This window comes from Ammospiza nelsoni, chromosome 2 (assembly GCF_027579445.1).
Source record: "Ammospiza nelsoni isolate bAmmNel1 chromosome 2, bAmmNel1.pri, whole genome shotgun sequence".
Taxonomy (NCBI): Eukaryota; Metazoa; Chordata; class Aves; order Passeriformes; family Passerellidae; genus Ammospiza; species Ammospiza nelsoni.
The window spans coordinates 92,500,391-92,522,646 of NC_080634.1; the positions used below are offsets into that span (position 1 = coordinate 92,500,391).

General features: G+C 41.0%; 2 protein-coding genes across 11 annotated transcripts in view; both read left to right on the forward strand.

Annotated features, from left to right (window-relative positions):
- LIMS1 (LIM zinc finger domain containing 1) overlaps nt 1-17,842 on the forward strand; it is a 68,342-nt gene extending 50,500 nt beyond the window's left edge. For 6 of the 8 annotated variants that reach the window (XM_059493664.1, XM_059493665.1, XM_059493667.1 and 3 more), the window contains exons 2-11: nt 923-1,082; nt 6,293-6,359; nt 8,483-8,603; nt 9,450-9,599; nt 10,794-10,944; nt 11,725-11,817; nt 13,264-13,312; nt 15,401-15,476; nt 15,726-15,917; nt 16,326-17,842. In XM_059493664.1, the coding sequence (XP_059349647.1) occupies nt 923-1,082; nt 6,293-6,359; nt 8,483-8,603; nt 9,450-9,599; nt 10,794-10,944; nt 11,725-11,817; nt 13,264-13,312; nt 15,401-15,476; nt 15,726-15,873 (1,015 nt within the window). In that variant the 3' untranslated portion in view covers nt 15,874-15,917; nt 16,326-17,842. The remainder of the gene's footprint in view (nt 1-922; nt 1,083-6,292; nt 6,360-8,482; nt 8,604-9,449; nt 9,600-10,793; nt 10,945-11,724; nt 11,818-13,263; nt 13,313-15,400; nt 15,477-15,725; nt 15,918-16,325) is intronic. The other 2 variants (XM_059493663.1, XM_059493661.1) reach the window with 1 other exon arrangement.
- A 3,412-nt stretch (nt 17,843-21,254) lies between these two features.
- Nucleotides 21,255-22,256, forward strand: part of RGPD4 (RANBP2 like and GRIP domain containing 4) — a 33,457-nt gene continuing 32,455 nt past the window's right edge. Inside the window, exon 1 of one of the 3 annotated variants that reach the window (XM_059494048.1) lies at nt 21,255-21,482. In XM_059494048.1, the coding sequence (XP_059350031.1) occupies nt 21,408-21,482 (75 nt within the window). In that variant the 5' untranslated portion in view covers nt 21,255-21,407. The remainder of the gene's footprint in view (nt 21,483-22,256) is intronic. The other 2 variants (XM_059494045.1, XM_059494046.1) reach the window with 2 other exon arrangements.

Below are 22,256 nucleotides of genomic sequence, written 5' to 3' on the forward strand. Positions count from 1 at the left end.
CATTTTTCTGGCTTTAATTAACTGAAGCACAGCTGTACTGTCTTCTGCAGATGTGGACAGCTACCACACTGCCATTTTTTTGGTCCTGTGCCTTTGAGAAACAACAAAGGTTGCTGTTTCAATATTTCTTTGCATCCCTGGCATGCGTTTGCCAGCTTTGTTGGCCTGTGTGTTGGTCTCTGTGGGGCAGCCAGAGCATTCCCACCCTACCCCTTGGCCCTGGAGTGGGCTGGCAATGATGAGCTGAACTCCCTGAGATAAACCTTAACAAACCAATCAAAAATCCCATGACTTCAAACCAAATTTGTGAAATTACTTCAAGCTATGCAGAGCTCGTATAAAGGATAGTTATTTAACTACTCTGTTTCTCAGTAATATCTGCCAGACCAGATCCTGCACTTTGTCACATTGTTTATTTAGAGCTCTGAACTAATGCCATTATATATGTGTATTTTAGAATTTATGTATGTATATATTAGAATTAGTTTACAATAAATTGTTTATGTTTTCCTGTGTGATGCCAGTCCTCCATCATTAATATTTGCCCTTGTTTTCAGTAATATTAATGTATATCATAATTTTAATAGTACTTTGAATTGCCTTTTTTCATCATAAGAAATCTGTAACTGTGTCTGCAGTGACAATGTTTCTGTTTGTGGTTTTCAGTTAGTTAGAGTGTATCACAGGGATTTTGTTTCTAAAGAGTTAGAGAGCAGGGAGAAGTGATAGCTTTATTTCGAGGAGATGCCACAAGCCATGAAGTTCATTGAAAAACTTATGTTGAGCAGCTTAGCATTAGAGTGATGCAGTTTGGCCTGGTGAGGGGGGGTGGAGACCCACAACCAGTGTTGCTGTCTATTTGGGCTAATTTTCTTTTTTTTTTTTTTTTTTTTTTTTTTTTTTTGTTTCTTTTGAATGACAGCAACATGGCGAACGCTCTTGCCAACGCCATCTGCGAGCGCTGCAGGGGGGGCTTTGCCCCTGCCGAGAAAATTGTCAACAGCAACGGTGAGCTGTACCACGAGCAGTGCTTCGTCTGCGCCCAGTGCTTCCAGCAGTTCCCCGAGGGGCTCTTCTATGAGGTAAGCAGGGCAGAGGAGCCCTCCTGTCCCCCCTCTTGAGCCTTCATTCCCATGGCAGAAGTAGCTACAGGCAGGTGGATAGCTTAGAAAGTCCCATGGGAGGATCTGGGCTCTGAAAGTGTCTGCCCAGGAAAGGGAGAAAAAAAACCAGGAGCATTTCTGTGCTAATTTGGAGGACATCAATGTATATAAAGTTCTTTAAATGTGCACCTCAGGGTTATCAGCGCTGAGAAAAAAATTCCTGGAGATCTTTTTCTCAGCGCAAATTTTTTCCATGAAACTTGTGAATCTGATGTATCATACCAGAAATACATAGGAAACATACTTCTTAGAGAAAGTTATATAGAGGGAAATCCCCTCATCCTGTGGTCCATAGGAAGTTTGTCACTGAGTTGAGTGAGTCCAGCTTGGCATTGGAAAAGGGATGATCTGTATGTGAGCATGCTTTGATCCAAACCAGACAGGGCCAGTGTAAGATCAACTCTTAAGTTTAACAGTCTAGAGCATTCAAAATTATCAGTTCTTAACACACTTTCAGGGGTTTAAGACCTGATCACAATAATATTTCTCCAGGTTTATTTTCCTCAGCTTAGGAGGGTATTTTGGAACAGGTTTCATTTTCTTTTACATTTCTCCATTGTGTGAATTCAGAATGTGGCTCAGCACAAAGTGGTAGTGAAAGCTCTAGACTGGTTCATAAAATACAAAGTGATTAGTATAGGGAACCATAGATGGTGTCAGTCAGGGAATTACTGTCAGAGAGATAAGGCTCTGCTCGAGGAGCTTACAATCCATTTTAGGGTAGCAGTTACAGGATTTGTGTCATATGATGATCTGAAAAGGAAAATGAGCAGAGTGTAAAAAGAACAATTCTGTGCTCTCACATACAGGTGTCATCCTTTGGCAAGAGCACAATAGTTTATCTTCCATAGAAGCATTTCTGATTTTACAGAGCTGTGTTATATGGTGATGAGGAGAGGCTGAGGGAGGAGTGTGGATTGCAAAAGAGACTGGCTAAGGGGATTCCTGGGGATTTGCTTTTTCTCACTTTGTTTGAGGATCAAAAGGCTCTAGGGATAGTGTTACACAAATTGTAGTAAATTAGCCTCTAGTGTTCTATAAGACATCAAAAGCTGAGCTGCAAGGCAGAATTAATTAAATAGAAACAAAAGAACACCCCTCTAGATACTTAACAAGTTGCATTACAGTTGTTAATATATACTGAGCTGACTCGGGAAAGAGTTCATCCTGACACGTTAAAACCTGAGGCAAATGTAAAGCGATAGGAATGTTTCAAAACTAAAATATTGGTATTTATGTTCATAAAATTGTCTTAAACCAATAAAATGTATTTTCTCTTAATAATTAATACTTTTTTCATTCTTTTTGTGACTCAAAAAACAGTAAGTGATTCCAGGGACCTCTTTCAGAAAGTGGAATGGTCCTTAAAGATAAAAGTTTGGGAAATCATGCTCTAGGCAGCCTGTATCTTCTGGAGGAGACTACAGCAGAAAAAAAGTCTGACTTTTGGACATAGTTCAGGAGTGTTGCAATCTCTCTGTGTTGCTCATGGGTGGCCATACCTGAATCTCTGTGGTAGAAGAGGCAAGTATCCTAGTGGTGCTTAGGTACACTGGATGTAGGCATTTTGCTTCCTACTGCTACCTTGTTAACATTCATATTCAGGATGACTGGTCTTTGAGCACTCTCTTACTGAAACATGCTGCTCTCAAGACAGTAAGTCAGAAGTGAGTGCCAGTAGATTGTCCCAGGAATTAAAATAACACTGTGTGCTAAACATGTTTTGGCTAATGTTGCTAGGGGTTTTTTTTCAGGCTAGGTACCCTGAGAAATGTTGCATGGAAAGTGGAACGTTTCAGTTATGGATAGATACTTTTTGCCACAATTATTACACAGGTAAAATAACATTGGATAGGCTGAGGGTGTTGGGCCTGTTCAGACTCAAGAAGAGACGACTGAGAGGGAACCTCATCAATGTATATAATTATCTGAAGGGAATATGTCAGAGGAGGAAGACATGCTCTGCTTGGTGGTGCCAAGCAATAGGACAAGAGGCAACAGGCAGAAGTTGATGCACAGGAAGTTCCACCTGATCAGGGGAAGAACTTCTTTACTGTGCATTGGTACAAGTTGCCCAGAGAGGTTGTGAAGTCTCCCTCACTCAAGATACTTAAGAATCATCTGGGTGCAGTTCTGTGCAGTGTGTTCTAGGATGACCTTGCTTGAAGAGGGAGGTTGGAGCAGATGATCCCACCTCCAACGTGACCCATTCTGTGATTCTGTGAGAGGCAGGAAAGCCCTGAGCAGGTAGAAGGTGGGCTTAGCTTGGTGAGTGCTCAGGAGTGCCTGACAGTGCTCAGAGAACTTGAGATAATCTGTATCACTGTCAAGAAAAACTCTGACTGGAGAAGAAGTGCAGAAAGCACATCTTCCTCAGACTGGCTTAATGCACTTTTTGAGAGGATGGCTGTGTTTGGAGGTGTGGCCAGGTAATGTGTTTTTCTGAGCAGGTTCTGTGGGTAAACACAGGCATTGTTGGTTGCCCAGCATGAGCTTGTGTTTACTCTGTGCCTGGTTTAGCTAAGCTAGTATTTCTTGGAAATGATTTCCAGCTCTTAGCAATTAGGAAGGCAAATATTGTTCCCCTGCCTATTGCAAGCCTTGCAGGGTTCCCCCAGTTAGTCATTAAGCTGCTTATCACACTTGCTGTCAAACACTGCCATGATAAGCCTTCACACTGTGTTCCACGGGTGGGGGTGGAGCTGGTCAGGTCTCCTGTGCTGCAGGGCTGATCTCGGGGCTGCCTTGCAAGCCCCCCCATCAGCACAGCTCGCTGTGTGCAGCACTGGAGCCAAGTCACTCACAGGCACAAGTGGTGCCCATCCCCTGGTTAGAGTCTGCACAGCATAGCAGGGGTTTTGTGGATGGCCTCTTGTATTAGAAATGATAGTTTGGATTCCTGAGACCTGCATGCCTAACGTTGCACAGAAACTGTGGGTATGGTGTATTTGATTTGTGCTTCAGTTTGCTCAGTAACATCATTTTAGCAAGGTTTTTTTATGCACTCAATCTAAACAAAAATTAACACAAGTAGATTCCAGTAGAGTTCTCTGTTCTTTGCTGTTGGGTGTGAAGTGGTAGCAATTCTGGTCTGCTTCTACTCCACCACCTGGAAGATGTGTATTCCCTAGAGCTGCTGTTGTAGAATTTCTCTACAGGTAGCAGTGCACAGTCCTCTACTAATGGCAGAACAGATGTTCATGTTTGTTTCCATTCTCGAGTATTTTCTTAAAATGGTTTTTACCAAAAGCTGCCTTAGAGAAACAATCTCTAAAGTCTCAGTTTTTGTGCATGACTTTCCACTTAAGTTAGCTAAAAACATGCAGGTAAGCTGGAGGTTATTTCACAGTGAGATGTTTTATGCAGGGCCATTCACCTCATGGACCTTCAGCACACAACAGTGAAACACTTACTTCTAAACTATGTACTGTAAGGTTTGTTACAGAAGCTGAAGGCTTTCTGTGATAATAACTGCTGGGTCATTCACAAAGGGCAGCACAAAGGAGCAGAGGTTGAAAATAGAAACAAGACTGAATGGAAACCAACCTACCTGACAAAAACAAAGAGGGGAAGAAAACCTGTTTGGTCTGTTCAGATCAACATGTGGTGGCTTTGAAATCCAAGCAAACCTAAGCATCCCCCGGTGGACCACCTGTTTAAACAGATCAGGAAGCTTTCAATTTTTTTTTCTGTTTGGAAAGGATTTTATCATGCAGGAAGCAAGCACAATTCACAATGAATGAGTAATTTCCATTACTCCTTGAGAAAGTAATAGCCCTGTATCTCTCAAATATTATTTTTTTTTAATTAAAAAGTAATCTGTTTTAGAGTATTACACTGGAATAACACTTGATAAATTTCTGACAGAGACTTCTGAAAAGGTCTGTACTGGATTAATGTATTTCTGTTCCTAATAGGTGCAATTCAGGTTTGGCACAGGAATTTTCTAACCATAAATATCTAGTGAAATGTTTTATTAGATCCCCATCCTGCCAGCTGCAAAAGTATTTATTATATTTATATTATATTAGAATCTTGCCATTTCATATTATACAACAGGTGATCTTGAACCACATTTCTCTGTTTTCTGTCTATGCACAAATACTTACTTTATGGGTAGTATTTTACGCTACTCACTTAGTTTTGTCTTAGGCCCAGTGAAAAGAAAGGAGCAAGGTTTCCTGCTGTCCTCCTTGTTCCACTGTTTAAACTGAGACATTCAAATCCAAACATTTTATAGCATACCTGATATGTCTACCTGGTTTTGACATGCTCATTGGCATTTGTGTCTAATAATAATGGTGCCTGAAGGTATCTAAACATTTCCCTTCATTTCAGCACATATTTGCCTACATGTTTTTACATATTCATTGGCTAAGCTACTAATGCAGTGCTGTTGAATCTTTTTATTCCATATGGATTTTTTTTCAATGGGAGCTTGAACTGTAGCTGAACTTACATAAGCTGTGATAAAATTCAAATCCCTTAAAATAAATTTAACTTGATCGATGTAGTGAACTTTACTCTTTAATATTTGGACTTGAGTATTTTAAGGATCTTTCCCAACCTAAATGATTTTATGATTCTATGAAATAAACATCATGAAGGAAAACGCTTATTTTCCTTCATGTTTTGGCTGAACTGCTTCATAAATTGCAAAGATTTCTGCCCCTGTGTGTTCTTCCTACCCCAACCTCCACCCTCTGGTATGCTGGGTCATTCTGGCAGGAAATGTAGAATGAGGAAGACATCAAATAGGTTTGAGGAAAATGCTTCTCCCCTCCTGCTGGCCAATACTGTTTGTTAGCTAATTTTCTGCTCAGAATATGTTTGGTTGCTTCAGTTTCAGTAGTCTGTCAGAATTCAGATGTCTCTTGTGATGTAAATGGGTGACGGAAAACGCCTTACACTCTCAGCAGTACTGGAGAAATGGTGTGCTATTAACACTACATGCTAACTAGTAGGTGAATTAAGGTGGGTGGGTGTAATGCCTAGCACATGTAGCTCATGGTCTGGTTGCTTTTGCTCAGCCCCTCTTGTTTTACTACCTAATTGTATCTGGAAACACAATAGGCTGTTACTGCATTTTATGTTAAGTGCCAGTTCCTCATCCCTCTTTCTATTTTCAGTTTGAAGGGAGGAAGTACTGTGAACATGATTTTCAAATGCTTTTTGCCCCTTGCTGCCATCAATGTGGTAAGTTTTAAGGTGAAATACTTCACACTGATCACAAATGGGAGTGTCACTGGGGGAAGCTGTGCTGCCCTTGTATCTGTTTCCTGGGAGGTGCTTGTGTTCAGCTGAGCATCTGTACTTCAGGAATGAGCTGGACTTCAGGCAAACTGGCGAGTTGCTTTTTCTAAAGGTCATAAACCAGTAGGATTTAAAATATTTTTTTAATAAATAATTTTTAAATAAAGTTATTTTAGTAAATAATTTAGCTGTTGAGCCAATGATCCAATGCACAGACCATTCATAAATTGCATATACAATTGCATATACAATTATATATAATACTCGTGATTATTTATATCTATACATCTCTAGGTGCTGACATTTGTCCCTTCTCATGTAGCTGAAACCATGCAACAAGACTTTGTCATCTGCTTTGACTTTTGTAGCCCAGCTGTGCTGTCCTACTTCACAGAACCTGAGACAATATTCATCATCTAGTGTTATAGTCAAGTGATGGTCAGCTGGACCCTGCTGATTTTTTTGAAACATACCTTTCAGGCTTCAGTGTCTAATGTCAATCCTACATGATACTGAGAGCTGCTTTTTATTTGCCACTGTTGATGTAGATTCTTGTGCATCTGTTGCACTGTAATCACTTGCATGTTTTCTTTTTCCCCTGTGTGTGGCACATTTTGGTGGGCCATAGCTGGGAAGTTATTATTTGGCTATTTCCTAAACTGCTCTGGAAGCCCTTGTGTTTCTTTGGCACCTTTGGCAAGGTGCTAAAGCTTTAATTTATCTCAGTGAGGCCTTTCCTTTTGTGGAGGGAGGTGTTGATGCTAAGGGAGGTGTTGACCAAGGGAGAGGGAAGCAGATGCTATGGAACTGTGAATTTAAGGCTGCATATGTGAACAAGCAGAAGAAGAGGAAGAAATGAGTTGGTGGCAATTTGTGAGGAGCTATGCTATCTCCAGGATTTCTCCTGCACAGTTGGCACAGCTCCACCTTCTCCTATCCTCTCTCCTGGTATTGCCAGCTCCCTTAAAACGTCATCAAGGTCCTGCCCAGAGCTGGGCTTTTCCACTGCTTGTACTTAATAAACACAGACAAAGTCATTGGGGCTGTTGTCAGAGATGGGGCCTTGAGCATTCCTGACATGTCTGGAGTCCATTGGATTTGTTCTTGCAAAGCCATGACTTCATGGGGATGCTACAGAGTAGCATGCTGGATGTTGTCATCCACACCTTTACCTGCCTGAGCACTCCCCTTTGGCAGCCATTGGAGCTGTAACCAAAGCCAGAGCTCAGCCTCTGAGAGCACTGGGAAGCTGAGCTCCCAACACATTTTGCACTGCTCAGAACCCCTGTTACACTGTCCATCAGCATAGAGAACAATCAGTGTGTGACTGTACTGCACATGACATCACATGTCAATCACATGTGGTGGACATCACTCCACTGCCTGTGCAGTACAGTCATACTGCATGCACAACACTACTTCTCACATTTTTTTAAAGCCTTATGGGGCAGGACTCCTTGTGGTAGGTCAGAAGTTGCGTGTGTTGGATTGACTGTTCTGCAGCTTCACTGCACCTTTGCATTTGGACTCCATGGGAGTTTTTTTGCAGGATATTCACAGCCACCCAAGTTCAGTTCTGTTGTGCTTTGAGTATAGAATACCTTCAAGTCCTAGTGGAGTAGAAACCTCTGCTATGTACGTGACAAATTAACATTGTCATACTCTTAAAGAAGGGAAGGAGAAAAATGATTAGGACACAAGAAAGCACTTACTGTATTAAGTACTCCATCAATTTCCTCATAGCTTGAGAACAGATAAGTAAAACCAGTGAAGGGACCAAAATAGGATTATTGCAGGGAGAAGGTGGAGTGTGCATGTTGAAGGACTTGTACATAAATAGCAGAAGGTCCTCTACCAGCAAAAATGTTTTCTTTTAACCCATAACAAAAAACAAACCCAGATTTCCAGAGTTTGGAATCAGAACTGTGATATTGAAAGCAATGTGTCCTACCAGATTTTGGGGTAAGGAAAGGAATGATGATTGTAGTCATTAGTGATACATTTGTGAGTTACTTTTAAGTTTGTCTAGTATGGTGTTTTACATCCTGGTGTTGTGTTTCTTACAGGTGAGTTCATTATTGGTCGTGTTATTAAAGCCATGAACAATAGCTGGCATCCAGAGTGCTTCTGCTGTGATATCTGCCAGGCAGTATTGGCTGATATTGGATTTGTCAAGAATGCTGGCAGGTAAATCTCCACCCTTCCTTCTGTTAACTGGTCATCAATTAAATGAACTAATAGTGGGACTGAGAGGTTTTGGTTCCTGAGGCTTTCCAGCTTGAATGGAGCATCTGAGGTATTTTTTGTGATATGGTCTAATTGGGCATCACAAAACCACAAGATCTTAAAAATACTGACATTTTGCCTGCTTCAACAGCAAGTTTCACGGCAAACATTTTCTTTACCCAGTGACCTTTTGGGATCATTGTTATATGTAATAAGAGAGTAAACTTTCAGATAAAGAACCATTGTATTTTTTTTATAAAAATGTTTACTTTCTTTTTCCAACTTGGTTCTTCAATTTTGGTCTAGTTTGGCACCATATTTAATAACAATTGCTTAATGTTCAGTTGGACCCTTCACATAGCAGGATATTTTTGCCATCTATGATCAAAAGAATGTTTTACATGTGCATTATATGGCCATTGGCTTCTTATGTATAATACAATATACAGAATTATCTACAGAAGGAGAACCTGTGTGCTCATACAGCTTCTAATCTAAATTTTTAAGATTTTGAAAATAAAACATTAATCAACAAGAATCTATAAGAAACCTTGTTTTCTGTGTTTCAATACAGTTTTAACTCAGCTGAAGAAATGATACCCCTGTGGTGACAGAAAATTAAATGATCACCTGGAACTTGGGCAATCATTTTGGTGCTTTGAACTTGGTTTGTCTTAGCAAGGAAGTTGTTTTAACAAGACTCAAAAAAGAGCTGATAGAATTGAGGTTCTGAGAGATTTTTGGTTTATATTTTGCACTGTAGTACCTGGTAGCAATACTTACCTCTCTTTTTTTATGCCATTTCAGACATCTCTGCCGTCCTTGCCATAACAAGGAAAAAGCCAGAGGCCTGGGAAAGTACATTTGCCAGAAGTGTCATGCTATTATTGATGAACAGCCTCTCATATTCAAAAATGATCCTTATCACCCTGATCATTTCAACTGTGCAAACTGCGGGTAACCTGAGTTCTGCAAGGGGAAACAGGAAAATGCTGGCCTTATTTGCTTTAAATTAAAGTGGAAACTTGTCCTGTACAACTGACAAGAGGGGGTGGGGTTTGGATGTCTTGTGGCCAGATGTGTATTACTGCTTTTGGCTTGTGGGGTTCAGACAACAGCTGACCTACTGGGGAATAAAGAAAGATTGGACCCTGCAGGACAAGGCAGTACCTTACAAAATACCAAGTACTGGCACAGTTATCATGTCTATAGTAGTGAAATGATAGCTTACCATTCTGCTAAGAAGTGGCTCTTTTTTGTTGCTTGAATTACTATCTTGCCTATGTTTTTTTCTTTTTTTAGTTCAACGACATCCAAACTTTGTTCTCTCTTTTTAAAGCCTGTCTGTTTTAGAAGCCTTCTCCCATCTCATTTTATCATCTTCTGCAAGTGCAGCTCATGAAATTGCACCTTTCTACATCCTGCACTTATGCAGAGATGAGCATTGGAGCATGGAGCATTGTAGGACATAGCATGGATTCTTAGTTTAGTTTATTTCTGCTGCAAAGGAAGCTACTATCTCAGTGCCACAGCAAAGGCTGATTTGAATAACAGTATGTAGTGTTACATCAGTGGCAACCAGTTGAGAATCTTTGTGATTTCAGTCCCTTTAAGGTTTAGCTTAAGGTTCTCAGTATCTAGCCATGCAAATTACTAAAAAGTAGAGTTTATAAGATTCTGCAACAGGAAGTGAACAAGTCTAGCTCATGTGGGTCTGTAGTTCTCTTTCCCTGAAGTTTGATACAAGGAAAATGTAACTAGATATAGAGGACTGCATAACTGCATTTTACTTTCAGTTGCAGTTATGCAAATCTAAAATAAACTGGTGATAAGTGCCAGAATATAAACCAAACATGTTCAGCTTTCACACACAGATTTGTGCTGCTTAAGCAGAATGACACAAGGGCAGTAGCTGTTTCCAGAGGGACTCACTGCACCTTGCTTTGCAGCCTGTTCTCAGCTTACTGAGATCAGAGCTGAACTGTGTTGAATTGTGTTATATTTGATGCTGCTGCGTTACTGTAGTAAAAATATAATTGCTAAAGCAAATGCTGATTTTTTTTTCACTTTTCACTTGAGAGTAGAAACTCTCAAGAGTTGACATTTTTGAGTGCCTTTATTCATGCTCTCAATTCATCAACTTCTGAACAGGAAGGAACTTACTGCTGATGCTCGTGAGCTGAAAGGAGAACTCTACTGCTTACCCTGCCATGACAAAATGGGTGTCCCCATCTGTGGGGCTTGTAGGAGACCAATTGAAGGCCGTGTGGTGAATGCTATGGGCAAACAATGGCACGTGGAGGTAAACATCAGATGCTAAATGATCTCTCTTACAAATGTAAACCGTAGCATATTTATCTGTGATTTTTCTGTTCAATTTCAATGAAAGGATTCTCAGAGTTTGCAGCAATGATTATAAATGCCTTCTCCAAATCCCTCTTCCACCTTACTGTGGCTGGTCTTCCACTGTGAAATAGGAATTACTTGTCTATCACCTTAAAGAGAGCTTTGACTGTGGAACTAAAATCAGTAATTCAAAGGAAGCCCAGCAAGGTCCTTACAAAATAAAATTTCAGAGCTCAAAGCAGTACATGTGGAGAAGCAGTCAAATCTGTGCCAACCATGTTACTAAGCATCATAATACCCCTAGGTACATATTTCTCTAACAGTTCATGTGAGAGTTCATATTTCAAGACCACATACAAGATTTAGTTCCACATCTTGCATTTTAATTAGATAAATTGTTTATTTCTTCTGTTGTTTTGAAAAAATCTCCTCTAGGAAATGCTTTCTTCACACGGGTATAATGATAATGCCAATTATTTAACAACTCTTAATTCTGTTCATTGATAAAAATTGAGACTCTATTGCTTGAAATTGTTTTGTAACTTTTAGATTGAAGACATTAAAAGAATTAATATTTTAATGGCCTAAACGTAGAAACAAAAGTTTTAACTCTGCTTTTCAAGATGGCTTAGTAGACTTCAGCCATGTTCAAGTAGTGGACATGGTTATTTTGCTTTCCAGAAAAAATAACGTTACTTCCAAAAGATAAAAAAATGTATTGTAATTTTCTTTGTAGCATTTTGTTTGTGCAAAATGTGAAAAACCATTCCTGGGTCATCGTCATTATGAGAGAAAAGGCTTGGCATATTGTGAAACCCACTACAATCAGGTAAGGTTGCATATTTTTTAAATGGCATTAATTGGTAAACTCACAAATAGGTTTTATTAGATACAGATGGAAAGACATGGACATTCTTCTGTTTTGTTAAAAGCACCTCTGGATGTAATGGCAATTAGCATGCTCTGTTGCATTTAATTATAGAGGTTTCCCTATTCATCTGTGGAGCATAAAAAAAGAAAACTGCAGGTATTTCACAAAGGCTGGCCAGGACAATCAGCATCAAGTTGTTCTTCGAGCTTAGTGGTACTTAAATAGAGCTGTTACAGAGCTTTGACGTGTCTGTGGATCAGAGCAGCTAATGACAAGTAATCTCTCCTAAGAAAATAAAGATTATTTTTTAATCTTTATTAAAAACGTAACTCACTAACTGCGTTTGGAGGCCCCAGTGAGTGCTGTGGGTTTCCCTGCAGCTGCTGCTCTAAGACACTGTGTGTCGATGTGTGCTCCTGCTCAGTCATTAGGCTAATAAAGACTTCCAAGACTAAATTTGTCAGAAGACACCCTCTAGTGACCACTTGCATTTATGTAGAAGTTACATGTGGCAGCAACACTCCTCTCCAGACACCCTTGGATGGGGAGCCACCCCACCATACACGGACATATTTTTCTTTGGAAGCCATCTGTGTCATGTCACATTCACCTCCCTTGCCTTCATGAATACCTGAGAGGGTTACACCTGGGAGTTGTATGGCATCTGCTAATTACAGATGGACTCTTAATTGGTCATTAGTGATGAAGGGCAGATGATTGGTGCTGGCACACTTGCAGACTGTAAATGCTGTGACGTTCACAGTAATAGTGTTGCAGCTGGGATGGGCCAAGTCTGTGCACCAGAAAGAGCTGTATGTAGAGTGGATGTCTTTTCTGAGGTTAACTACTACAGTAAAAAAACATACATACATGAAGTTTTTGGCACTTCTTATTATATTGTGGACAAAGGTTAAGCCTGGAAAAAGAATTTTTTTTTTTGTCTGAAATTTTCCTTTTTTTTTAATAAAGATAAAATGTTCTTACAGTTACAGCAATGCATTATTTTAGTCATGCATGTTAGTCCAAATGTTACATTTTCTGGTTAGTAACCATATGTACATGACACCATTTTCTGGTTAGTAACCATGTGTACATGACACCAACTGCTGTATTTCAAATCTTCAGGATTAGAGAAATCTTGAAACAAAACAAAATCATACTTACAGAGAATCAAAGGCAGATAAATGTTTTCATCTTTAATATTATCATGACTTTTTGTGATGAGATGATGCAAAATGTCCTTGGAAAACCAAACCAGACTTGCCAGCATTCTCTTTATTTCACTGGAACAAACAGGAAAGCGATTGTGCCCATCAGCTGAAACATAGTTGTTTTATTAGTTTGATAAGTTACCTTCAATAAAATCATTATATTAAAAATTTATTACTTCTCTTTCCTGTTCAGCTGTTTGGTGATGTTTGTTTCCATTGCAACCGTGTGATTGAAGGAGATGGTAAGCACTTCTCTGTTTCCTTAAGGTTCCTTTTTGATGGAAGTTCTCTTTAGAAGTGAAAGTAAGGGGGAAGCAGCCCAGTTTTCATTAAAACAAAAACAGATGATGTCTTGACCAGAAATTAATTTAGAGCTGATTAGTCAGAGACCAAACGGTAGGAAAGCCTAATGTCATTTCATGATGGTAGAAGACCACCCCATGGCCAAAGAGAACTGTGAAACCCCTTAGTGACAGTAGAGGCCAGGGATGCTGGAAGATGCTCAGAAGTCACTTCTGCCACACCACCTTCAAAAAAGAACACATGCAAGGGTAAGCAGGAGCATACAGGCATCTCCACAAATGAATTTGTGACTCATGAGCCAGATTTGAAAAATATTTAGATACTAAAAGACATAGGTGGGCACTGTTAGGAATTTTTTTTTAAATGCCTTGTTCCCATTATGTCAGTTTGAATCCTGGAGATATTTACCTATCTATTTCAAGCACCTGTCTTTTGAAAATCTAGGCTTATGATAATGTCACAAAACCAGGAATGATCATACTTGGAAATATATGTCCTGTAAGGAAGAACTGCAAGTAATGTGTTTGGTTTGTTATTGTTTCATTGGGGTTTTTGGGAGAAGGAGGTGGGTTTGAGGGTTTTTGTGGGTTTTTTTGATAACTAGCTCTGATAAAATACCAAAAGCAAATTATTCTACCTGAAATAATGTGGCATTATATGCCTATTTATCCTGTTCAAAGTGAATACTGTGTTAGCTTCATTTAAGCCAAAGGCATTAGCAAAGCAGGAGCAAGCTTCTAACATTCAAAAAGAGACATAAACTAGTTTATAGTGATGTAACTATAAGGTAAGACATGCATCCTGTAGATGTGCTTTCCCTGGATTGCACTATGCCTGCAGAATGACAACCCAAAATGCTTTAGAGGAAAGAGTCCTCATTTTCAGGAAAATTCTACAGGAAGGAGCAGAAATTGAACTTTTCTGATAACTACATCTCTGTATGATTCTAACCTTTCATCATATATTCCGATACCCATAATTTAAGTTTTGGTCTCTGAACTGAAAATATACAGTGTACATTAATTTCTTTATTTTCTGTGCATGTCTTAAATTACATTTCTTCTCTCATTTCTGAATACAAATTTTAAGTCAGCTGTCACAAATTTGGTATCCAGCATTGTTTTCTGTTGGTGAAACAAATATCTGTAGCAGCAGTTTTTCAGGAGGGTGTCTATGACTGCATTACTGAGGTTGCTTGGGAGCAAAGACTTTGACCTGTCTAGTATTATTCTGGAAAGTAGTGGAATAACTGTGTATCTGTGGACATGCTTGCCCCATAGTGCAGAAAAAACTCTCTGCATGACAATGCTTTGGTTCTCCTTGTTGTTGACAAAATACTTTGAGAAAAACATTGAGAGATTGAGTGAGAAAAACATTATAAGAAAAATATTGCCCTGCATTCCCTAAATTAGGAAAATTTTGGAAGGGGAAACTAGAAAGCTGTACTGAGAGAAAGAACAGGAACTGGATTTACCCACAGAACAAATAGGAAATAGTTACTTTCTCTTCAACACAAAGAATAAAGAGAGTCCATTTTTTTTTCACCTTGATAGGGCTGATTTACCAGCAGTGTCTAGCTGCTGCCCTTACACTATTTACTTCAGCTGGGCAAGTGCAACTGTTGATTGCAGGGCAGTCTGAACTGGATCTGAGAAATGAAACTGTATGAAAACATAAACACAATTGTGCTGGATTGCTCTTCAGCTGGAAGCATTTCCTGATTAAGTTGGAACCTGGCCTCACAGAACCATTGGAGATCAGCTGGGTATGAGATGAAGTGGAAGCAAAAAATAGGAGGCAGAAATAGGTTAAGCTGGTCTTGCCTCAGGGACAGCTGTATCAATGCCTCACAGTCCTGCACATTACTCTCTAAAATGTGCCTCGCCAGTCTGGCCACGTTATGATGATCCTTAATACAAGAATCAATGAGTGTTCCTTACACCTCATGAATATGTAAACTTAAAATTTTTGTAATCACTTTTTTTTTATTGTTAAGGCTAATGATTTCTTTTTTCCCATCTCTCTAGTTGTGTCTGCTCTGAATAAGGCATGGTGTGTGAACTGTTTCGCTTGTTCAACTTGCAACACTAAGTTAACCCTCAAGTAAGTTTATGGATAAGTGTGATGTCTTCAACACATATCACTGGTTCTCTTCAAAGTGTAGATGTTGCTATAGTGTAGCTGTTCCTGTATGAAAAACATGTAAGCAGCATCGAGGAAATAAGTGTCTCTTCCTCTTGCTCCACTCAGTACTTTCCATCTCTTTCCACTGTCTCTTCAGGTCTTCCTTCAGTTAGTCTTCCTAACTCTTCTCCTTTTCCATACTTTATTTTTTCTTGTTTAACTCTAAAGGGATAAGTTTGTTGAAATTGATCTAAAACCTGTCTGCAAACACTGTTATGAGAAAATGCCAGATGAATTTAAGCGACGACTTGCCAAACGGGAACGTGACGCAAAGGATAAAGAGAAGCAGAAAAAGAAAAAGCCAATCTGTTTGTAAACTTCCTTTCCTTCTCACCGCCACCTCTGCTCCTTTCTTCTGTGGTTAGTCCTGAGGATGTTTTTTTTTTGCACTTTTGCATGAAGTTATGGCAGTCAAAACCAAAACATCTTTCACGCAGCTGCAACTTGAAATACTAACCTGTTATTCCATTATCTTATGTTTAGTCTACAATTAGATTTGAAAGGCTTTCTAAATTACACTGTTAATAAATATGAGCTTTTGGGTAAAATCTGCACAACTTGCTCAACAGGGTATTGTAATCACTGTCTGCAGTGTACAGAACTTATAACTTAGTGTATTTGTAAAAATTTATTTGTATAAATTTGTGATTACAAAAATTGGGGAGCTAATTTTTTGCTTGTGCACATTTAATAGGAGATTTTTTAAAATTTTTTTTTACTATCTCATCTGTTAAAACTTTGTCTGTTTCTTTTGCTTTGTTATTTTAGGAATAAATTTGTTGAGTTTGATATGAAGCCGGTGTGCAAAAAATGTTACGAGAAGTTTCCTCTAGAGCTGAAGAAAAGACTGAAGAAATTAGCTGAAACTTTGGGAAGGAAGTAAAGACTTCATCTGCTCTCCTCTTCCTTTGTGAAAATCTTACAGATAAATACTTGTGGGGTAGGGGGGAGTTGCTGCTTTGAGGCTGCAGTCAGACAACGGATGCTGATGCATGCCTTCTATCAACCCAAAATATATTAAGATTCTCTGTTCTCTCTACATGATGCTTACTTGTTGACAAACAGACCATACTTCCAAAATAAATACCAGCTCACCTGAAAGGTTTTTGACCAATAATGCCATTGTACTGATGCAGGTGGCCCGTTCTATACACTAATTCTCTGTGGAACTCTTCAGAGAGAGAAAATTTGCTTGTGAACACCACCTGTGAAAACAAACTTGGCAAATGTACCCAACTTTAGGGACGTGTATTGTCATTTATGTTAGTGAAAATATTAACCTTCATATTAAGCATGCAGACAAAACTCACCCAAGCCCAAGTGATTTGGGCAGGAAACCAGGACGCTTTGCCTCATGGAAAAGTTCACACTTGAAGTTCAGGCTGAGTCAGCTCATTAAGGAGCCTTGTTTCAGATGGTTTGAAAACTATCACATTTCTAAATACAGCCACTGTACAAATGACATACATAAAATGATAAACATGATAGATTATGCTTACATGAAGAATGTTTCTACATCAGGCTTAGCATGAGATACTTATATAAAAAATGTATTCCTATTGCAAGAAATGAGCATACTCAGAACTACTTGAATTTTGCTATATTCACTTAAAATAACACATTAACTTCTATATATGCTTTTGCATTCTATTTACTTTTTGTGCCTTATTCTGCTGGACCATACATAACATTGTACCATTAAATATATATAGTTTTATATTTTATTTCATATTTTTATGCAGAAACTATTATAGAAGGTATTTTCAAAAGATAACATACTTTGCCTTAATTATACAGGATGCAAGAAGAACTTTATTTGAAATGTGAACATCTGCATTTAAAATCTAGCTTCTAGACTTCATTGATTTTCAGAACAATACTGAAAATGCATATTTCAATTAACTGGCAATATTACTTTTACACCTCTGTGTGTAAATATGCAAGGTTTGATCCTGCTAGGATCTACTTTAGCCATCTTCAAGGACTGAGATTACAAATAATAAAAATACTTTATAACATACATTTAATTGTTTTATACTGTTGAGTTCTGTCCATGCAAATTTTTTTTATTTTTCCCTTTGTTTTAGAAAATACAGCTACTTAGGTCTTCTTGATGGTACGAAGTATGCAAACTTTTTTTTTATTTTTATACATTAGTGACTTAAACAGATTTCATGTAATTATGTAACAGGAAGTAAAATTTTCTCTCCTCTTTATGAAAAATTAGTTACTTTAAAACATCTGCTTTCCTGTGTCATCAATAAAGGCCATGTTATTAAACCTTGTATTGCTTCTCCGAAATAAATGCTTGGGATGGGTGTGAAAGCAGTAAAGCCCTCTTGGATCCCTGAGCTTTTACCTGTGACTGTAAATACCTGTAAATACCTCCTTATTAACTTGATTTAAAGGAGACATATGCCTTTCCTAAAGGCATGTGTCTGTATGTGGTTCCAAGGTTCATAAAAGAAACCACAGTTTGTTTCATAAGGAATAGCTTGATTATTCTGGGTATTTTCTCAATTGGCACAGTCACTAGGTTTTCCTAAAGAAAGTAACTTGTCTGAGTGTAAAACATATACCCTCCTGTTAACTTTGTCTCTCCTGTTTTCACTGTAATGAAACTGTCACCCCAAACTTCCAGTTTATTGCTAGATAGGGTATTTTCTGGCTGTTTTATGCTACATAATTATTGAATGCCATAACATTCATAAATGTAGTCAGTCCCCGACCCTGTTTAAGACTATACAAGTTTAAAATGTCCTCAAAAATTGTTTACTTAACTAGCACAGTAGCCCTGTTGGAATTTTGGACTGTGCCATGGATTCAGTAGACCACACTCTTGCTTCCTCCTCAAGTTCTGACTTCTAGGTTTTCATGTTACACTGCCTGTACATCTCCTCCTTCAGCCTGTGTGTGCCCAGCCTTACTGCTCAGAGCTGGGAAGGGTCACTAGCCCCAAAGCTGAATGACAAGATCTGGCTCATATCCACACTGCTCAGGGTTACATCCATCTGCAGCACAGTGGCCTCAGATTTCCCTGCCCTCTGGTGGCCCTTGGGCCTGGCACAGGCTGGGTTTTTCCATTTCCAAGTTCCCGATGGTGAACGCTGTGCTGCAGTTCACCAAGGCAGCCCCTTCTGTTTCATGAACTCTAGTGTGTGTGTCAGACCCCAGGATGCAGCACTCAAAGCATCTGAGGGTACTTGAGGGTTCAAAGCCTGATGAAGTGTGGAAAAATGTTGGATGGAAGGGACCCCTAGAGATCAGCTAGCCCAGCCAACTGCTCAGAGTGGGTCTAACTTCAGAGTTGCATCATACAGAAGGTCTTGCTTGGCCAAACTGAGAAGATCACCATGCAAGATTTCACAGGGCTTTGTGGATAGTATGTTCCAGTGCTTCATCACTCTCATGGTGAAAATATTATTACTGGAGTCCTATCTCAAGTGGAGTGTTCCCCAAATCCATATGCTCTATTGGGAACTTTGCCACAAACTGTCATTGGTATAATACCCCTGCACATGGTCATGAAGAGGATTAGTTAAAAGCAGTGCAAGGCAGAGCCAGGGAGCAAGCTAGCAATTAGGCAGCCTGGACAATTACACGTCTGGTGCTGAAGCTCACTTCCTGGCCCAAAGTATTATAAATATTTGAGTAGCTGCACATACTTTCCTGAAAGATGTTTGCTAGTACTCTTTTTCTACCCATGACCCCCTGTAAGGTCTGTCAAGGAATCTGTGAGCCATGTGATTTGGGAATGGATGCCTCAGGAGCTTTGTCCCTTTCTGCTGCATGGATCAATTCAATTCTGCATGGGCAAGAGAGGTTCCTTTAGACAGCCTGGCCAGGCTGACAGTAGGGAGCACTCCAGAAATCCCAGTGGATGTCGCTGTGGGGGGAAGAGCTGAGCCTAAAGCCTTTTGTCCTGTGCCCAGTTCAGTGAGCACACACAGCCACGTTGCAGGGACAGCTCTCTGCAGTACTGTCCCACACAGGGGACAGGATCACCAGGGACAGCACAGGGAGTGTCACTTCTGCAGCACCGGGTGAGACAGTGACCAGAGCCAAAGCATGGACTGGTCTATATGAAGGCAATTTCCCATGCCTCCCCATCAGCTGAGTGCAGGAATATTCTCCAGTGAGTCAGGAAACTCTGATGTTCTCCTCTGCACCATTACCAACACTGCCATTACTTAGCCTGGCAGGTGCAGATAATAAATTGTTCAATAATCCCAGCTGCAGGCACACCATTCAGAGTACAGAAAAAAAATATTTTTTGTGGAATTAAATCCAATGTCCAAATAAATCACCATTATAGAAGAAATAATAAAAGAAAGGATTAATGCTTTCAGTCAGGGTCTTACATGGATGTTGCTGGTCTTAGAGAAAAAGTTGGCTATGTTTCCTTATTTTCTCTGCAAAGAGGGTAAGAGCTGTGAGGCTGTCAGTATATTTAAGGTGTAGCAGGAATCCTGTGACTGTCAGTGGGTTGTTTGAGATTGAGAACTGGAGAAATTTTTAATTACACTTCTTCAGAGACATGGCCCAGTGGCCTCATTTTGACCAAAGCATCTGAACTGGCAGGAAAGATGGCTAATTCCAGTGAGTAGAATTTGAGGCTTCCTGCTGGGAATTTCACCACAGGGCTCATCCTCGAGCCACCAAACCTGTAAAACTACAGCTTGCAAATCTGTCCTGCCTTGAGGATTGCTGGTCTATCTTTCAGTCCATGTTCCCAGCTGTGTTTTAGAGCTTAATTGTTTAATTATACTAGCCACAGTCCTTGGAAAAAAAGGTTTCTCACCACAGCTGCTACAATATTTGGAGACTCATTTTCTAGAACACTGGATCTCAGTAAGAAGGGCCTTATGCTTACAGATTAAATTTATAGTTGCTCTGAAGTATAGAATCATAGAATATTACAGGTTAGAAGGGACCTTAAAGATCTGGTCTTTAATGGGGGATACTTACCACTAGGCCAGATTGAAACTGCCTGGGATGGGCACCCACAACCTCTCTGGGCAGCCTGTGCCAGTGCTTCACTGCCATCACAGTGAATAATTTCTTCCTTGTAGATAACCTAAACTGCCCTTCTTTTAATTGTACCCATTACTCCTTGTCCTATCACTACAGTTCCAGACAAAGTCCATCTCCTGCTTCCCTGCAGGTTCCTCAGATTCCGGAAGGTTGCTATGAGGCTTTCGTGGAACCTTCTCTTCTTCAAGCTGCACAGCCCCACCTTCCTCACCCTTCCTGAAGGGGAGATGCTCCAGTCCCCCCAACTTCGCGTCTCTCCTCTGGACTTGCTCCGACACTTCCACGTCCTCAAGTCATTCTTATGGTGAGGGCGCCAGAACTGTTACTTAGCTTTAGGGGAAAATTTGTTACCTAAATATATATATATATGTGTGTGTGTGTGTGTATATATATACATATATAGAGTATATTATTTAGGTGATAAATACATAATCACCATATATATTTTTATATATCACTGAGGTGAGTTTGTTGTAGTTTCAGGTGAGAAATTGCTAACATTTGGATTCTCACAGTTTTCCACGACAGCTTTTCTCCCCCTGCCCCCGCGCCCCCTGTGCGCATGCTCAGCGCCGGCCGGCCCCGCCCCCGGCCGTTGATATGGGGGCGGGAGGCGGCACGCGCCGGGGCTGCGCGCGCTGCGCGGCTGAGCGGGAACTTGCGTAACGCGCGGCGGCCGCGTCGCTCCTGCGCTTCCTCCCTCCGCCTCCCCTCCGCGGCCGCCGGGCCGGGGCCGCCGCTGCCGCCGCGCCGGCCGGGAAGGCGCGTTCCACCGCGACAGAGGCCGGGCGCGGTCCCCGCCGCCGCCGCGGCGCCATGATGAGGCGAACGAAGCCCGAGGTGGAGCGCTACGTCGCCTCCTTGCAGGCCGCGGCGCCGTCCCCCAGAGAGGTGAGCGCGGCCTCGCGTTGCCCGTCCCCGCCGGGCCCGGGCGGCGCTGCGGCCGCTCCGTGCGGCCGGTGCGGGGCCCCTTGCCGCCCCGCGTGGGGCGCTGCAGGCCCTGCCGCGCGTCCTGAGGGGCCGCGGGGAGGCCTCGCTGCCGTCGGGCCGGGGGCGGCTGCGCTCGCTGCCCCTGCGCCGCCGGGCTGGGGCGGCTGCTCTCCGCGGGCTCCCGGCGCCGAGCCCGGCGCCTCGGTTTGGGGGCTTGGTCTGCTTGGCCCGTCCGTCCTTGGCGGTAAGAGGAAAAAGGATCCCTCTCTGCAGGGATGTCTTTCTGGAGGTAGTTAAACCCCACCTGGACGCGCCGATATCCCGTGCCCTAGGTGACTGAGCCGTGGCAGGGTGTTGGACTAGATGATCTCCGCAGGTCTCTTCCATCCCTGACTATTCTGATGTTCTGTGAGTTAAGGTGTCTTTGGGAGTATTTCTGAGCGCAGAATTTCTTAGGGTCTCTGTAAATCGAGTGAGATGGGGGGAGCTGAGGAAGGGCCCAGGTGTTTGGCGTGCTGAAGGTGCTTTCCCTAACTGAGAGCAGTGGTTTAATAGAGCTGTGCACCTGTAATTTACAACTGGTAAGCCCTAGTGTAGTTTTAGGGTCCATGAGTACAGACTACTTCAGTTTTGTAAGAGTTAAGTTCCTGTGTTTCCCGAGTTTCGTTTCTCAGACCAAGATTCCCGGGTTTCGTTTTTTCAGAAGAATCTAACCAAGGAAGATGTGAAGCACTT